At 42.0% G+C, this 13,837-nt stretch overlaps 1 protein-coding gene across 5 annotated transcripts in view; it reads right to left on the minus strand.

Annotated features, from left to right (window-relative positions):
* Positions 1 to 13,837, minus strand: part of LOC102688018 (dynein axonemal heavy chain 8) — an 87,120-nt gene that overhangs the window by 31,373 nt on the left and 41,910 nt on the right. For all 5 annotated transcript variants that reach the window (XM_069199178.1, XM_069199179.1, XM_069199180.1 and 2 more), the window contains 17 exons: positions 12,898 to 12,960; positions 12,359 to 12,459; positions 10,668 to 10,805; positions 10,195 to 10,435; positions 9,788 to 9,987; positions 8,572 to 8,725; positions 7,631 to 7,794; positions 7,417 to 7,519; positions 6,889 to 6,993; positions 6,313 to 6,474; positions 5,154 to 5,378; positions 4,756 to 4,928; positions 3,214 to 3,392; positions 2,526 to 2,713; positions 1,848 to 1,934; positions 1,649 to 1,756; positions 782 to 916 (listed from right to left, as the gene is read on the minus strand). In XM_069199178.1, the coding sequence (XP_069055279.1) occupies positions 782 to 916; positions 1,649 to 1,756; positions 1,848 to 1,934; positions 2,526 to 2,713; positions 3,214 to 3,392; positions 4,756 to 4,928; positions 5,154 to 5,378; positions 6,313 to 6,474; positions 6,889 to 6,993; positions 7,417 to 7,519; positions 7,631 to 7,794; positions 8,572 to 8,725; positions 9,788 to 9,987; positions 10,195 to 10,435; positions 10,668 to 10,805; positions 12,359 to 12,459; positions 12,898 to 12,960 (2,526 nt within the window). The remainder of the gene's footprint in view (positions 1 to 781; positions 917 to 1,648; positions 1,757 to 1,847; positions 1,935 to 2,525; positions 2,714 to 3,213; positions 3,393 to 4,755; positions 4,929 to 5,153; positions 5,379 to 6,312; positions 6,475 to 6,888; positions 6,994 to 7,416; positions 7,520 to 7,630; positions 7,795 to 8,571; positions 8,726 to 9,787; positions 9,988 to 10,194; positions 10,436 to 10,667; positions 10,806 to 12,358; positions 12,460 to 12,897; positions 12,961 to 13,837) is intronic.

Consider the following 13,837-nt stretch of genomic DNA (forward strand, 5'->3'; position numbering starts at 1 on the left):
CAGAATGTTATGGCGTTGATTCTTCAAGAACGTTATTTGTAAATATCCCTGGAGATAAGGGGCCAACACTCAGACAATCGCAGACAAGGCAGTCTCCGACTGTTGCTTCCTGAAACTCTTGTCTCTCAGCCTATGGAGGTCAGACACACTGCTGTCCTCCTGGCAGGGTGGCCACTGGACCAGTAGACCTAGATGTCTTAGTAATGGACAGTACAGGGGAAAGTGGTGATTCAGCTCATTTTTGTGGAATCTTTTAGATTCATCTACAACTTGTGTAGTGGTTGAAGAGTCTCTGATGTTATCCATTATGCTGCTCCTTCTGAATGTCCGTGTCACCTCCTTTTATACCCCATGAAGACAGGAAACCTTCAGAGGCCTCTGTGAATTTCCAGAGACTTCCATTGCATTTCCAGAGAGCAGGAAATTAGTTAATTTGTTAATTTGATTTTCATTTGTTTTTGTTAATTTAAACAGTATATAAATGTGCAAATAAATGTGATCTTGTATCCTTGTGTTTTCTGGAATTAATTTGGACAATTATGACTTTTCTCTGTGCAAAGTTATTAAGATTATAGTATTAAGATATAATAAACTGCTAACTGCTTGAGTTGTATCATGCCAATCCTCCAATTAAACTGCAGATTGAAAATGATGATATGTGTTAATGGAACTATTCTGCTGGCCCACTCAGACGGACAGACTACGGAGTCTAACAGACTGAATCTGAAGTATATACAGTATAGAGTATATGACGGAGCAGCTGTTGTCATTTGTCAAGTACCAGTTTGGACAGGTTCATGTCCCGCAGGACTCTCATCACGATGCTGGATTCGCTGTCTCCAGGCCGAGCCCTCTTTTGTGCCCCCAGTGTCCGCAGCACCGACAGAATGTTCCTCAAACCGAAGTCGTAGTGGACCTGGGGACAGTGAAAGAGCACAGTCGCGCTGGCCAGCACAAGCAATGGAGAGGGAGCGAGCACCTTTGCTAAAGGCACTGGGAGAGGTGGATAGTGCTCTGAATTCCTGAGGTAAGAAAAACTGTGTGAGGATGCAGCTGCTCCCTTGAGTAGAGTAGTTTTACCCAGATTGCTCTGGGTAAGACTCTTTTTTTCCTATCATTGTACTACTGTACATTCCATTTAGTGTTTCATTTGTTAATATGTGTATTTACGGTATATGAATTGTGAACAAATGACGGATATTCAGTTCATACTCTGCTTTCTTTTGCTAGCAAGCAAACGCAATGGAGACCAAATGCCTGGTAGTTACATCTGTGCAGTATTATGATCACCTAGCAGGTTCCCTTGTTTTACACTCAGTTACAGAGCAGAGTCCAGGGCAATGGACTATGATTTTTCATTTTATTTCTGAAAGTATCCATTTCAAACTAATACAATTTGTGATTTTGCTATAATCACTAAAGGGATCTCATAAATATGTTCAGAAATAATTTCATACCAGTTAACTAATTTAACTCATGTTAAGTGAGCAATTAGCTAGTGTTCACCAATACTTCTTTTTATATTAAAGAATCTGGTGACTTAGAGGCTCCAAATACTAAGGCTTGTAGAAACATATGAAAATAAATAACAAAGTAAATGAAATCATGAAGACCATCAGGAGCAACAGCTCTACAGCAGCTGTGTTACCTGTTTAGTCAGCTGTTCCTCACACAGCTTGTACAGCACATAGAACTTCTGGGCCAGGATGATGTTCTCGATGAACCCACAGCTGGCCAGCTTCACCCTCATGATGATCTGAAACACAGCGGTGGCAGGGACCACAGATGTCAGCAGCAGGGCTGGGGTGAAAGCAGGGCATGTGGAGAGCTCTGAGAGGACTGACTACCTGTCTGTCTGGGACCATCATTGACACAGTCCGGAACTGAACTTTCAGGTTTTCTGGAAGCTCCTGACGGCCAGCGTATCCAGGGTTCTGTGGCACAAACATAATATCATTCACTGCAAAGCTCAGAGGTTATGTTTTCAGAGTCACAGTCTAGTGCAAACAGTCCCAGGATTACTTTGTGATGCAGCGTTACACTGACTTTAAATTTTTCAGCTTCCAACTTGTGAAAACAAGTTACATTTTAAAAAGATTCTATATAACCTTTTGAGCTTTCTTTTTACTAATTTAGAAAAATGAAATCTTCTCCCACATGAAACAATCAGCTTAAAATAATATAAAAACAAACAATAATTTCCGATAAAGGTGTATTTTTCCTATTTCTAAAAGCAGTCGGTAGCTACCTTTTTAACTGCTGATGATATTGTCACTATTGACTGAATGGATATGTGTGTGTCCTGTGATGGACTGGTGTGTATAATTGCCCTAATGGCTTGAGAGAATTAATGTAATCTTGAATTGAAATTTCAGTCAGTAATGAAGGAAACTGTTGCTGGTACTACAGTATGTATGAAAGAAAATGAGAGATAAGCAGACAAGGTAGAGATGCAGAGTAGGGTCTCTTTCATCTCTCCAGGTACTGAGGGGTTCATTGTGTGCTACAGTATGCGCTGAACTTGCCATAGTAATGAAAAGGCCAAATTCTGGGTTCAGGTCTACACAGTCCCCGTCAGTGAAGACAAACTGCTTCTTGTGCTCCTTGCGCGCAACCAGGACAATGTAGATCTGCTGGGCAGCCACAGACAGCACAGGCAGCTCGATCCTGTTAAACTCATCAAAACAGCCCCAGGACCCAGACTGAGCAAGGCCTGTAAGAGGAAAGTAGCACATTACAGAAGAGCACTTCAGAAATCACAAACGAGCAAATAAACACTTATGGCATTTAGAACCCATTCAGATCAATCTCAACAGGGCAGTTGTGCCCTGTTTTTATTTAGAGTTTTTAAAGGGAAGAAACAATCCTACCTAAGATAATAACTGATAAGTACTGCACCTTGAGAGAAGCTTTCAAAACAACAGTAAATGATGAGCTCCAGACACAAAGTATATATATAGCACTCTGGATTTATAGACTGTGCTTTTAATATTACATGCTTTAAATAATGATATGCCACTTTGAATTTATGAATGGAAAACCCGCTGATAAAGGATGCAGGCAATACACCCCACTCAGACTCTGCTAAATTTCAATGAAGAACTCTTTTTCCTTCAGTAGCTTCCTCCTTTCTAGTTAGATTTTAATGTGTGCAACAGTATTTTGTCACCCGTTAAGCACACTGCGACCTGGGTACAGCCTATGATTATTAACCTTTGTAAATCCTGCCAAGCCCTCTGAAGTCCATCTGGTCCGAGCAGTTGAAGACCACCACATACTTCCCCAGCGCCCTGCCCATGTCCTTGGTGGTCTCAGTCTTCCCGGTGCCAGCTGGCCCTGCTGGAGCGCCACCCATACTCATGCCCAAAGCCTGGGCCAGGGTAATATAGCACCTAAACCGCACACGGCAAGTCAGTCAGCTTTCATTTTCATAGCTAGCACCAGTTCCCAACACTGCTACAAATGATCTAGGACACAGTATTACTCAATAACCATTGAACACAGTAAGGGGAAGAGTTGTGATGGGCAGGCACATTTCATATCACAAACAAGTAAAGGCTAATTCCACACTCATGGGAAAAGACTGTACAGCCCAAACGTTTCTCTTTTCTATTTTTCAGTGTGGAAGTAACCTTAAGTTAGAAGCTAACCCACACTGACGCAGCTCCCCACTTGAAAATCTTATACTGGCAGGTAAGGCAGATAGCTATGAGAGTGACTTGGGAACTACAAGCCCCAGAAACCTCAGTCTCAAAAGCCAAACTGCTGCCCATGTGCAGAGGCAATCACCATATTAAAATGACTGACACAGGCTGGGGGTGGGTGTTTGTCAAGGAATCCTAACCCCTGGGCTGTAGGTCTGCAATCCCATCAAGTTTCAGAGGTCTCTTTAAAATGGCAGCCCCCGACGAGGAGGGGTAGTCTGATAAACCACTCCAATCGATATGATAATCAGATCAATGGGATCCTAAGGGTTATGTTGTAAAGGAGAACCTGGAGGACAGCAGCCCTGTGGGAACGGGTTATGAAGCCAGTGGTATTTGGCCTGCTGCAAGGCTCTGGAGTGAGACACAGACAAGGGCTTTAAATAAACACTTTGGAGCTCCGTTTTGAGGAGAAACTGTACTAAACATTGACCTTGACTTTTGTCAAGTTTTCATCACTTGTCTGTCTTTTCACATATGCATGCTAGTAAACAACCTAGTTGTGCTGTCTCAGCTGGGAATCTTGAAAACATTAGCTAGGACTCTAAAAAAAGGACTAGGCTTTCTGTTTTCTATTTTGTTTTTCTTGCCTACACTCATGTTTGGATTAATAAAGTACTGAAAAATTATGCTTTTGTTATGCTGTCATACATGTGCCCTGCCATCAGAAGACACCACAATAACACCATTCTCTCCAGTGTCTCACACCGTTAATGTAAAGAATTAAAACTTCAAGCACAGGGCATTCACATTTTGTACATAGGATGCATTTGACAATTACCTTGTGAAAGACAACTGTATATACAGTAATTGAGGGTATTAATGTAATTAACTGAAAGCTAATTGAAAGTGCAAGAGGAACCTGTGTAAATGCTTTCTTAAACATTTATCCATTCTTTCTTTTGAAGTATTGTATGTCTGTATTGTATTTACAACAACAGGGTGAAATTTAATATCATGGTCCAGCTCTGTAAAAAACAAGTGGAAAAATGAAAAACATAATCCAGCAAGACGGAAAGGAAACGTAAAGGCTACTGTAATGTGTCCTTGCCTGTCTGTTAGAGGGGTGATGACCAGACGGTCTGTGCAGCCAAGAAACTCATTCTGATATACGAAATCTACATCTGTAATAGACACAATGACTTGGTCTAAATCTTCCTTGAAATAAAATCTGCTTTGCTTGAGCCATTCAAAGTCTGACACAGACTTGATATGCAGTTTCACCTGAAACACAGATGTAGAGTGAATAGGTTAAACGCCACCTGTCACCCACAAAAGACTGCACAACTATGACTTCCACACTCAGACTCTGATTGTCTAACAACGAAGAAATCAGATATCTACTGTAGATATGCTCAGAAAGGCACTATGTAAGAATAATACTGATTGACTCAATATTCAATATTCAAAAAAAAAGGATATTCAAATTGAAATTGAAATTTACTCTACCAGTTCGTCAAATATGTCCCTCTGGTGCACATGGATGGTGACTAAAGTCTCGAACTTCACTCTTTCAAATTTGGTCAGATCTTGTGTAGTCTGCCCAATCAGAGTGTTGAGCAGGTCCAGGAACCTCTGGTTGGTAATCTGCATGACCTTCTTGTCATCCCTTGCATTGCGCAGAGCTTCCTCTGAGTCCCGTGTCCATAGCATCTGGATCCCCAGCAGGCCGACCTGGCCCAGGGAAAACAACACGATGCATTGAGCACTTCAGCATGATTGCTAAGCCTCATGTTCAAAGTTCTTTAGCTGTAGCAGCTGTTTTTTTTTTTTAAGGATGGGGCTTCTTGGCCACTACAATATTCAGAACATCACCTGCACAATTCAGAATTTTGAAATGGAAATCATGCTAAGTTTTATAGCTGAGAGCCAATCAACCTCAGTTTCTCATTAGAATATGGACCACACTTCACAGCCATGCTGTTGTTGCCGATATCCTGGTTTCTTTTGGGGAACTGGGTGAGATCCGGGATCAGTTAACTACTAACCCCCAGACAGGCTAGATGGACTGAATTGTCTCTTCTCGTTTGTAAACTCAATACAGGCTCAATACCGGAAATATGAACATACTACTTTTTTATGTGATGGATTGATCTCGGCTGGCCAAAGTTATCTGTTTCTCTTGGCAAATAAACTCTTGCAATGAGTAGGACTGCGATAAGGAAATGAACTTCAACACTAGAGGTTTTCCTGTTAACTCAAAACATAGGTTCTGTTTAAGACTGAAGAAGGCAAATTCATTTCCTTTTATTTAATAAAGATCAAGGAGATGGTGTTAAGGATACTATAGTACAATATTACTTTGCTTAAGGAACTTCACACATAGCAGGCTAATGACACTACCCAGCTATATATCAAGGATGACCTTTTCTTTAAACATTGTATAATTCACCAGAATGAAAGCCTGGCTGGAAAATAAGAATCTGTTTTAGGCATTAAACTTCACAGAAGCTAGGCTATTGAAATTCACAGTGTCTCAGAGGTGATGAAGGCAGACCGTGCTGATGGAGCCTGGGAATTGTTGACGTGGACGTTAACAATGGTAGATTTCAACTCTAGGTCTTGAGCTAGCGGCTGAGTGATTCTGACTCCTAGTGTGCCTGCCCACCTGCGCTGGGAACTGCGCGAGGAAGCTGAGCAGCTGGAAGCCGGAGTCGTTGATCTGCATGTCCCCGGCTCTGATGACGGAGTGCAGGGAGCTCTGCTGCTGCTGCAGGAGCTCCCCCAGCCACAGCTCCACTGGCCCCCGGGCCATCACGGGACTGTCCAGCTGGAAGACACACACAGCACTTGTGGCTAAGGATCTGCGCCTGTGACTGGAAGGTTGCCGGCTCAAATCCTGCGGCCGGCAGAGCTATCCTACTCCGTTGGGCCCCTGAGCAAGGCCCTTAACCCCAACTGCTCCAGGGGTGCTGTACAATGGCTGACCCTGCGCTCTGACCCCCAGCTTCTCTCTCCCTGTCTGTGTGTCTGTGTCTCCATGGAGAAAAGCTGGGGTATGCGAAAAGATGAATTCCTAATGCAAGAAATTGTATAGGGCTAATAAAGAAACATTATTATTAACATTATCATACAGACCTTCAGCTTAAAAGCTTCAATTTGTAACATTGGACGAACACCTTTGAGGCAAATTTGGAAAAGTCTCTTGTGAAAAGTGAATTAAAAGGTTTGAAAGCAGGCCTACTGGTATTTTCTCTCCTTCTCTTGAAATCACAGCCAGTATCTTGTCGTAGTCCTTGGCATGGAACTCCACCTCATTGACATTGTCGAAAACTCCCAGGAGATGAGACTGAAAAGACAAACCACAAGGTCATTCCTGAAAGTAATATTTCTAATATTCCAGTTACTCCCTCTCAGTTATTCCTCTGAGTTTGTCAAAGTACAGTTCAAATGTGAATGGTACTGTAGATCTCAGAAGTCTTTCTGCGTAACATCCACAATTACTGACAAATCACACTGCCAAGGCACTCCAAGCTCCTTTATATATAAGCACGTACATCCAGATACAACCTGCACCGAAGTTCGAAAAGCTACAGCAACATAACATCTATCAACAGATGATCTGGAGAAAGAGAGCTGCAGTCAGACACCCGGTGTGCAACGGCAGATCCTGGGGTCAGATTTTCTCAGTTGCCTGTGAGAGAGCTGAGATAGTTCATAGTCAAGAATCAAAGAAATGAGAAGTTTCTCCTTTGAGCCACTGTGAAAATACCTGTATGGTGTGCGAGTCGCTGGCTTGTCCCAAAATCTCCAGGAGAGCCGGGTCAGACACAAAGAAGAATCTGGGGAACTGCAGCCTCTTCTTCTCTAGATAGCTGTAACATCAAGCAAATGCTGGTTATGACAGAGCTGAAGTCTCATCTCAGGTATTCTACAGAGCCCAAGAGCAGAAAGAGGGTTTTAGCTGTCTGGGAGACGAGCTGTACCCTGTGAGAGACTTCTGGCACAGCTCTAGCTGCTCCTGCAGGTGAGGCAGCAGCTGTCCCATGGTCTCATCCCCCACACAGCACTGAACGACATTAGGGATTTCATGTGCACGCTGCATGATCTTAATCCAAGACTTGTCAATGTTCTGGAAACGCTTGGCTTCCTGTTAACAACAAAGAGAAACTATTCACACTAGGAGTCTGATGGCACAATCCAATTCTTACTTCTGCAATGAGACTGTTACTACAATCTAGCAAAAGGAAAGCAGCACTATGTTGAAGTCGTTGCTCCAGGTTGCATAAACATGAGGCTTCAAACTTGGGAGGTACTGTAATTGTTTTTCAAAATGCATTACATTTCCCTAAAGTGACTTTAATTATTATAATTATGGACATGCTGACCATTTTAACAGCAGCTCTGTTTTAAGAAAAACGGAACTTCTCCTGGATGAAAATGATGTGCTAGCATGAAACGCTATCTGGGAGTTTGTTTCATTAATGATACTTCATGCTAATGCCTCTAGTATCTTACAGTATATCATAATATATGTGTTGGAATTCATTCTGCTGCACACTGCTCAGTGTACCAATTCTAGACTAATCTGGGGAAACTGGAATTAAAATTGACTTGTATACTGATGTGAGTGCAGTTTACATACAACAGTGTTTTATGCAGGTTTTTTAAAGATTAGCATGTTTAATGCCTAATGCAGTGAATAAAGAAATTTATCCCATTGGCACAATAGGTCTTTGTAGCAGCAATTTCTTGCATTCTTCTGCCCCCAATGACATGTACACACTTCAAGGTTATTGATATCCAATGCATATTAAGACATTCTGAAAGAATTTTCAATTGCAATATTGCAGAGAAATCTATGTATCTTTGTAAATAGCTTGCAGTAGAAATACTTTCTGACACCCATGCTTATATCGTGGCTCACCTGCGGAAGCTGCTTTGCGATGTCTCCCCCTACAAAGACAGCCTCCAGGTACACCCAGAGATTCTGTACGATCAGCCACTGCTCAATTATGTCTGTGGACGTGCTCAGCTTGAAAACCCAGTTCTGGATGTCCTTCTTAAAAGGAGCATTATATCTGTTCAACCAAGCAATTCATGTTAGACAAACCCATTCATTCACAAACAATAGTGCAGACAGTACACAGATGCACCCATGTAGAATGAGCATAAAAACTGCTGTTGGTGGTAAGCAAACTGCAGTGTAATGTGCTCTGTTTCAGCAAACTCCATTTAGCACCTCAAACTTTGTTTGTTCCTCATGCATCAAGAATGATAAAAAGCATGCAGTTTCTATTTTTTAGTTTTCTGTTTTTAAGGACTTGTATCCACTGAAAATTGGTGCTCTTTTTTTTTGTGTTTGAAGTGTGGAGTTCTTAAGTTGTTCAGAAAAATTAACAAGACAAATTTAATAGTTCTAAGTAGTTCCAGATTGTTAAAAAAGCTATTAATAACGTTGCTAGGTTTGGGTTTGGGGATGTTTTGTGGTGCTCTTCCTTGTGTGTGGAGTTCCTCGCAGTGGAGGTACAGGGGGTGAGTTACACCCCTTTATAATTCTTCATGTGAGAATGAGCACAAACTGCTTTCATGTTGTAAAGCTAGCTTTGAGGCTCTGGAGCAGATTGCAACCATGTTTATTTCCTTTATTATGTCACTTTGAGGTGTTATGGAAAATGAAACTAGTTGTCAGTAAAACTACCACTAGGCCAGCTAGAGGAAAGGAAATGAAAGCTCTTTACTAACACTTTTCAAACACTGGATTTTTCCCAGGGTGACTGTTTGTGTGGCATTTATGTTGCTTCTTCTGTCTCCCAATTCTTGGCTCCTAGTTTTGAATGTGTGTCTGTTGTGCCCCAAATCAGGGCATTCTGCTGACTTATCAAACCATTATATGAAAAATATGTGATGAATTTTAATAAAACGTTTAAAAAAAAGTATGTTCTTCTCAATATTTTGATACATCCCCAACATAAATGCTGAAGCACAATACTGTGAAACACTTCTGTGACCTGGGCAGCTGGGCAGAAAATAATCCATACAGTACACTAGCCAGTTGCTCCTTTTTTAAAAGATTACTGGAGCCTAACACATCTCTTGGGCACCTCGCAGTGAATTTTGAGAGCTGCCGTAAACAGCCATACCTGTTGCTGAGTAAAGAGCCTAGAACCATCAAGCTGTCCTCCATCACCATGACGATCTCCGAGGTCTCTGCCCCCTTCAACATGAGCTCTCCTCTGCCCTTGAAGGCATGGAAGCTCAGAACCTGACTGGACCAAACATCCACCACCTGAGCCAGCCTGGCCTCAATATCCTTCTCCTTGACAGCTGAAATACAGATATCCTGGAACAGGAAAACAGGCAGTCACTGTAGAAAACATCTTCATTCTGGGAAGAGTGTGCTGCTGCCCGGGTCACTTCAGGAAGAAGGCTGAAGGGCAACCTTATGGACAGGAATTGTTGTCTGAAGATGCTGTGAAAGTCAGTGTCTCATTTTAACAAAAAGTTCAAGTTGATAAATCTCACCACCCACTCACAGGATCACACTGACCTCTATGTCTTCCTTGTATTTCAGAAGTGGTGCTTCCATGATGTTCTGCAGACAGAAACTATCTGAGTCCACATCAAACCTATGCTTAGTGAGGTCTGCAATGCGATCCCAATGTCTCTGTTTCATTGCTTTATTGGCCATCATTTCCAGCAGAGGACAGGACTCGCTGAAATCGTCAATCCTCTTTTTCAAGTCTAGGAAGGCCTGCCAGTCTTTCAAACCTTTAGGCAGCTTTCGGCACCTGAACACAACAACAAAGATCGCTGTTGTCACCCGTCACCTTAAACACCTTTCTAGACATGCAATGTGTTATTGGAGCAATATCTTTAAAGGTGTACATTAGAAATGTCCACTATGCAAATTCTTTATATGCATGATTTAAACATCAACAAAAGATGCAACTGGTTAAAAATGACACTTTTCGGAAAACTGGTATTTTATTAATCAAGTGTTTCATAAGGCCCGTGTATTACCTGTTCTGAAACTCCAGAAGCTCAGCATTGATCTTCTCGATATCTACGTCTGTCCACAAAATGTCGTAATAGCCACTGATATTGTTCATCACTGTGTCATAAAGGCCATACAGCTTCTGTAGGAGACCCAGCTCTTTTCTAAGAGTAGATCAACAGTAATAACACATCACTCAAAACTATAGGAGAAAGTTAAGTCGGTATGTCAGGACTCTATTGACTTTTCTCTGTTTTACAATGCTGATGACAAATATTATACAGCAGCTTATAACAGTAATAGAAATTGAAGTACAGTATATCATGCAGTTATGTTTCCTGATTTCCTGGGTAAAATAAAAGGTATTAGTTCAAGTGTTATGATGGGGAGCACTACAGTTAAAGCTGGTTTAGTGTTTTGGGATCAGATCCTGGCTGTTTTCTTTAGTATTTGCAATGTGTTTTTTATAAGGATAAATGTTTGATCTTTACTGACAGACTTATAACTCCAAAACCCAAAGGAGAACTGGTGCTTGTTTACTTTGTGAAGAACTACAGTAAAGCTTTTGTTTGTTTTTTGTATTGTTTGATTCACTTGTAAGGTTGTGTTCCCCACACTTTGGAGTTTCTAATTCTTTCACCTTTTACTTTACTTTGTTCTTTTTCACCTTCGGCTTGGTTTATTGTCTTGTGTTGATCACTCGCTCTTAAACCCCCCCTAATTTTCTGCACTTGACTTTCATGACTCGCCATCGGGAGACAAATACACTCGTGTACAAGCTTCTCAAGCCCCGACTAGCACAGGTGGTAGAGCATGAGACTCATAACCTCAGGGTAGTGAGTTCGTGTCCCATGTTGGGTGCAAGGTTCTCTAATAACCCTGGGCAGCAGCAGTATGGGGCGGTGGTGGCAGCAGAGGGTCACATATCTGTGACAACGGCAGCAACACTTGCACTATCTGTGCGGATGAAAGGCCTGGCGAACTACTTCTGTATCTTGCCATGAGAACTCTATGGATAGTGATGGTGGAACTGGCCATAGGGTCGCCATGAGTCGATACCGACTCGACGGCACTCAACCACCACCACCACCACCACTACAAGGTTCTCATGCCTGAGCCAGTTACAGACCCCTCTGAAATCTAGACAGTGCGGAACCCTGCTGTGGCAGAGGACAGGTCTGTCTCTTGGCACGGAGCAGTTATCTGCTGTCTAAGGAAATGGCATTGGACATGCTTGCATCCTGCAACAATCAGGATCGAATCCCGGCAGGGGCAGGGAAAGCTGCACCGCTTGTACTTGCAGGAAAGCAGGAGGGAGAGGGGGATTGGAGGGATGGCAGGGATTATGGAGGCAATTGGAGGGCAGAGGTGGAATTAAAGACTGGATTAGATAAAGAAGGAACTAAGGTTTGTTTTAGGGGAATCCAGCACAGAGTCTAGCAGAAAAGTGGCAGGAATGGTCATGGAGGAATGGGAAATTCCATTCTGTAAATGACATTTCCTAGGACTAAAAGAGAAAGCAAACCCTAAGGCAGTGCAAGAAGTAAATGTGAGCTTCAGTTGTGTGATATGGATGGGCTGAACAAACTGATGAGTTGATATGGCTACAGCTGCAAATTGGACACTGGAGGTGTTGACGTAGTGGCACTATCACTATTTCAGAGTGACTACTAGTGCCACCGAAAAAAAAGAGTGCAATGCAAATGTTTTGGGGTACCTGGTTCTTTGCAGACTTTCATAGTCCGTGACTGGCAGTCCAAAAAGCTGTTCACCTGAGGAGTATGTTACAAATTTCCTCCAAAGGTCATCAAACCTGGCCTGCAGAAAAGATAATAAAATAATAACCTTATGTGTAACCTGATCCCAAAAAATGTCTCTTTTAGGAATTAAGATCATATTTTTGAATCCACAAAGTCTGCAAATATCTTGATTTTATTATGCCAAATCTGCAGAGCTATCAAGTACAAAATGTTGTCTAAGAGTCACGTACAGTTGTGGGGAGAGCAGGTCACACGTCCAGACCAGCAAGGGCTTCATTAGTCCGCTCCAAAAAATAATAGTTGTATCTCAGGCAGCTTAGGAAATGAGAGGCTCATATCTAAGTTTCTTTCTTAAAATTATTGTTCATAAATATATGCTTCTATCAAGGTAGATGGTTCATCCAGAGCACTGTATTGTCCAGACTATACAGTGATATGAGATATGATATGATCAGATATGATCACTGATATGAGAGCCAGCCCATGTCCATCCTACCTGGCAGATCTGGAGTCTTGTGCTGGCCTCCTGAGGGGGTATTCCTGGAACCATCGGCCCTTCCTACAAGTGACACAAACATTGACCACAGCTGCATTGGACGCCTACAATATTACACATGTGAGCTGATCTGCAGAATCTATCAGTGTCATTCTATCTCCACAGAGGACAAAGGACACTTGCTATCTTTTTTTCAGAATTAGGACAGTGAATTAACATGTGAGCAAAGGAGAAAGTGAACGTTAATTCCACACTCAAAAGTAAAAAGAAAGAGCAAAATGTACAATGTTTTTCCTCAGGAGTGTAAAGAGAGAGGAAGGACAGGAAGAAGAGGAGGAAGAGAAGTGGGGAGAAGAAATCAAAATAAAGAAAAGGGGAAAAAGACAGGGGTGAGGTAAAGGAGGACAGTGAGACAAACTGTGGAAAAACTTACATGGGGAAATATAAAGGCAGCAATGTGTGACTTTCAAACCTCAGCCTATCTCAGATTTTCATGCCATTTGTATTGTTTGTTCACTCTGTAATTGTTTTTTAAGATGCTTATGTAAAGTCACCTGGTAAAATTGCCAAATAATCAGATTGTACTGATGCAAACTGACAGGAACAGAGTCTTGCCCAGTCAGGCATCAAGTGCACCTACACTATAAAGTCCCTGTGGAGACCCTTAACAACAACATGGTCTACCAGAGCTGCGTTTTTGTGATTGGGAGAACAATATGAAAACAGTGCAACATTGTTTTAATTTGTGAAACAGACTTAAACTCCTATGGGAAAATGTATGCAACTCCACTTCATCTCGAGGATATTTTGTATGTTTAGGAAAAGAGTAACAATATTTTGTGCACAGTATATAGGAGACTAATTTATCTTGTAGATATTGCCCTGAGTCTTGTTAAACAACTGACTGTTTCGAGCTCTAGAGGCAGAATCAGGGCTAGAC

Source organism: Lepisosteus oculatus, chromosome 2 (genome assembly GCF_040954835.1).
Source record: "Lepisosteus oculatus isolate fLepOcu1 chromosome 2, fLepOcu1.hap2, whole genome shotgun sequence".
Taxonomy (NCBI): Eukaryota; Metazoa; Chordata; class Actinopteri; order Semionotiformes; family Lepisosteidae; genus Lepisosteus; species Lepisosteus oculatus.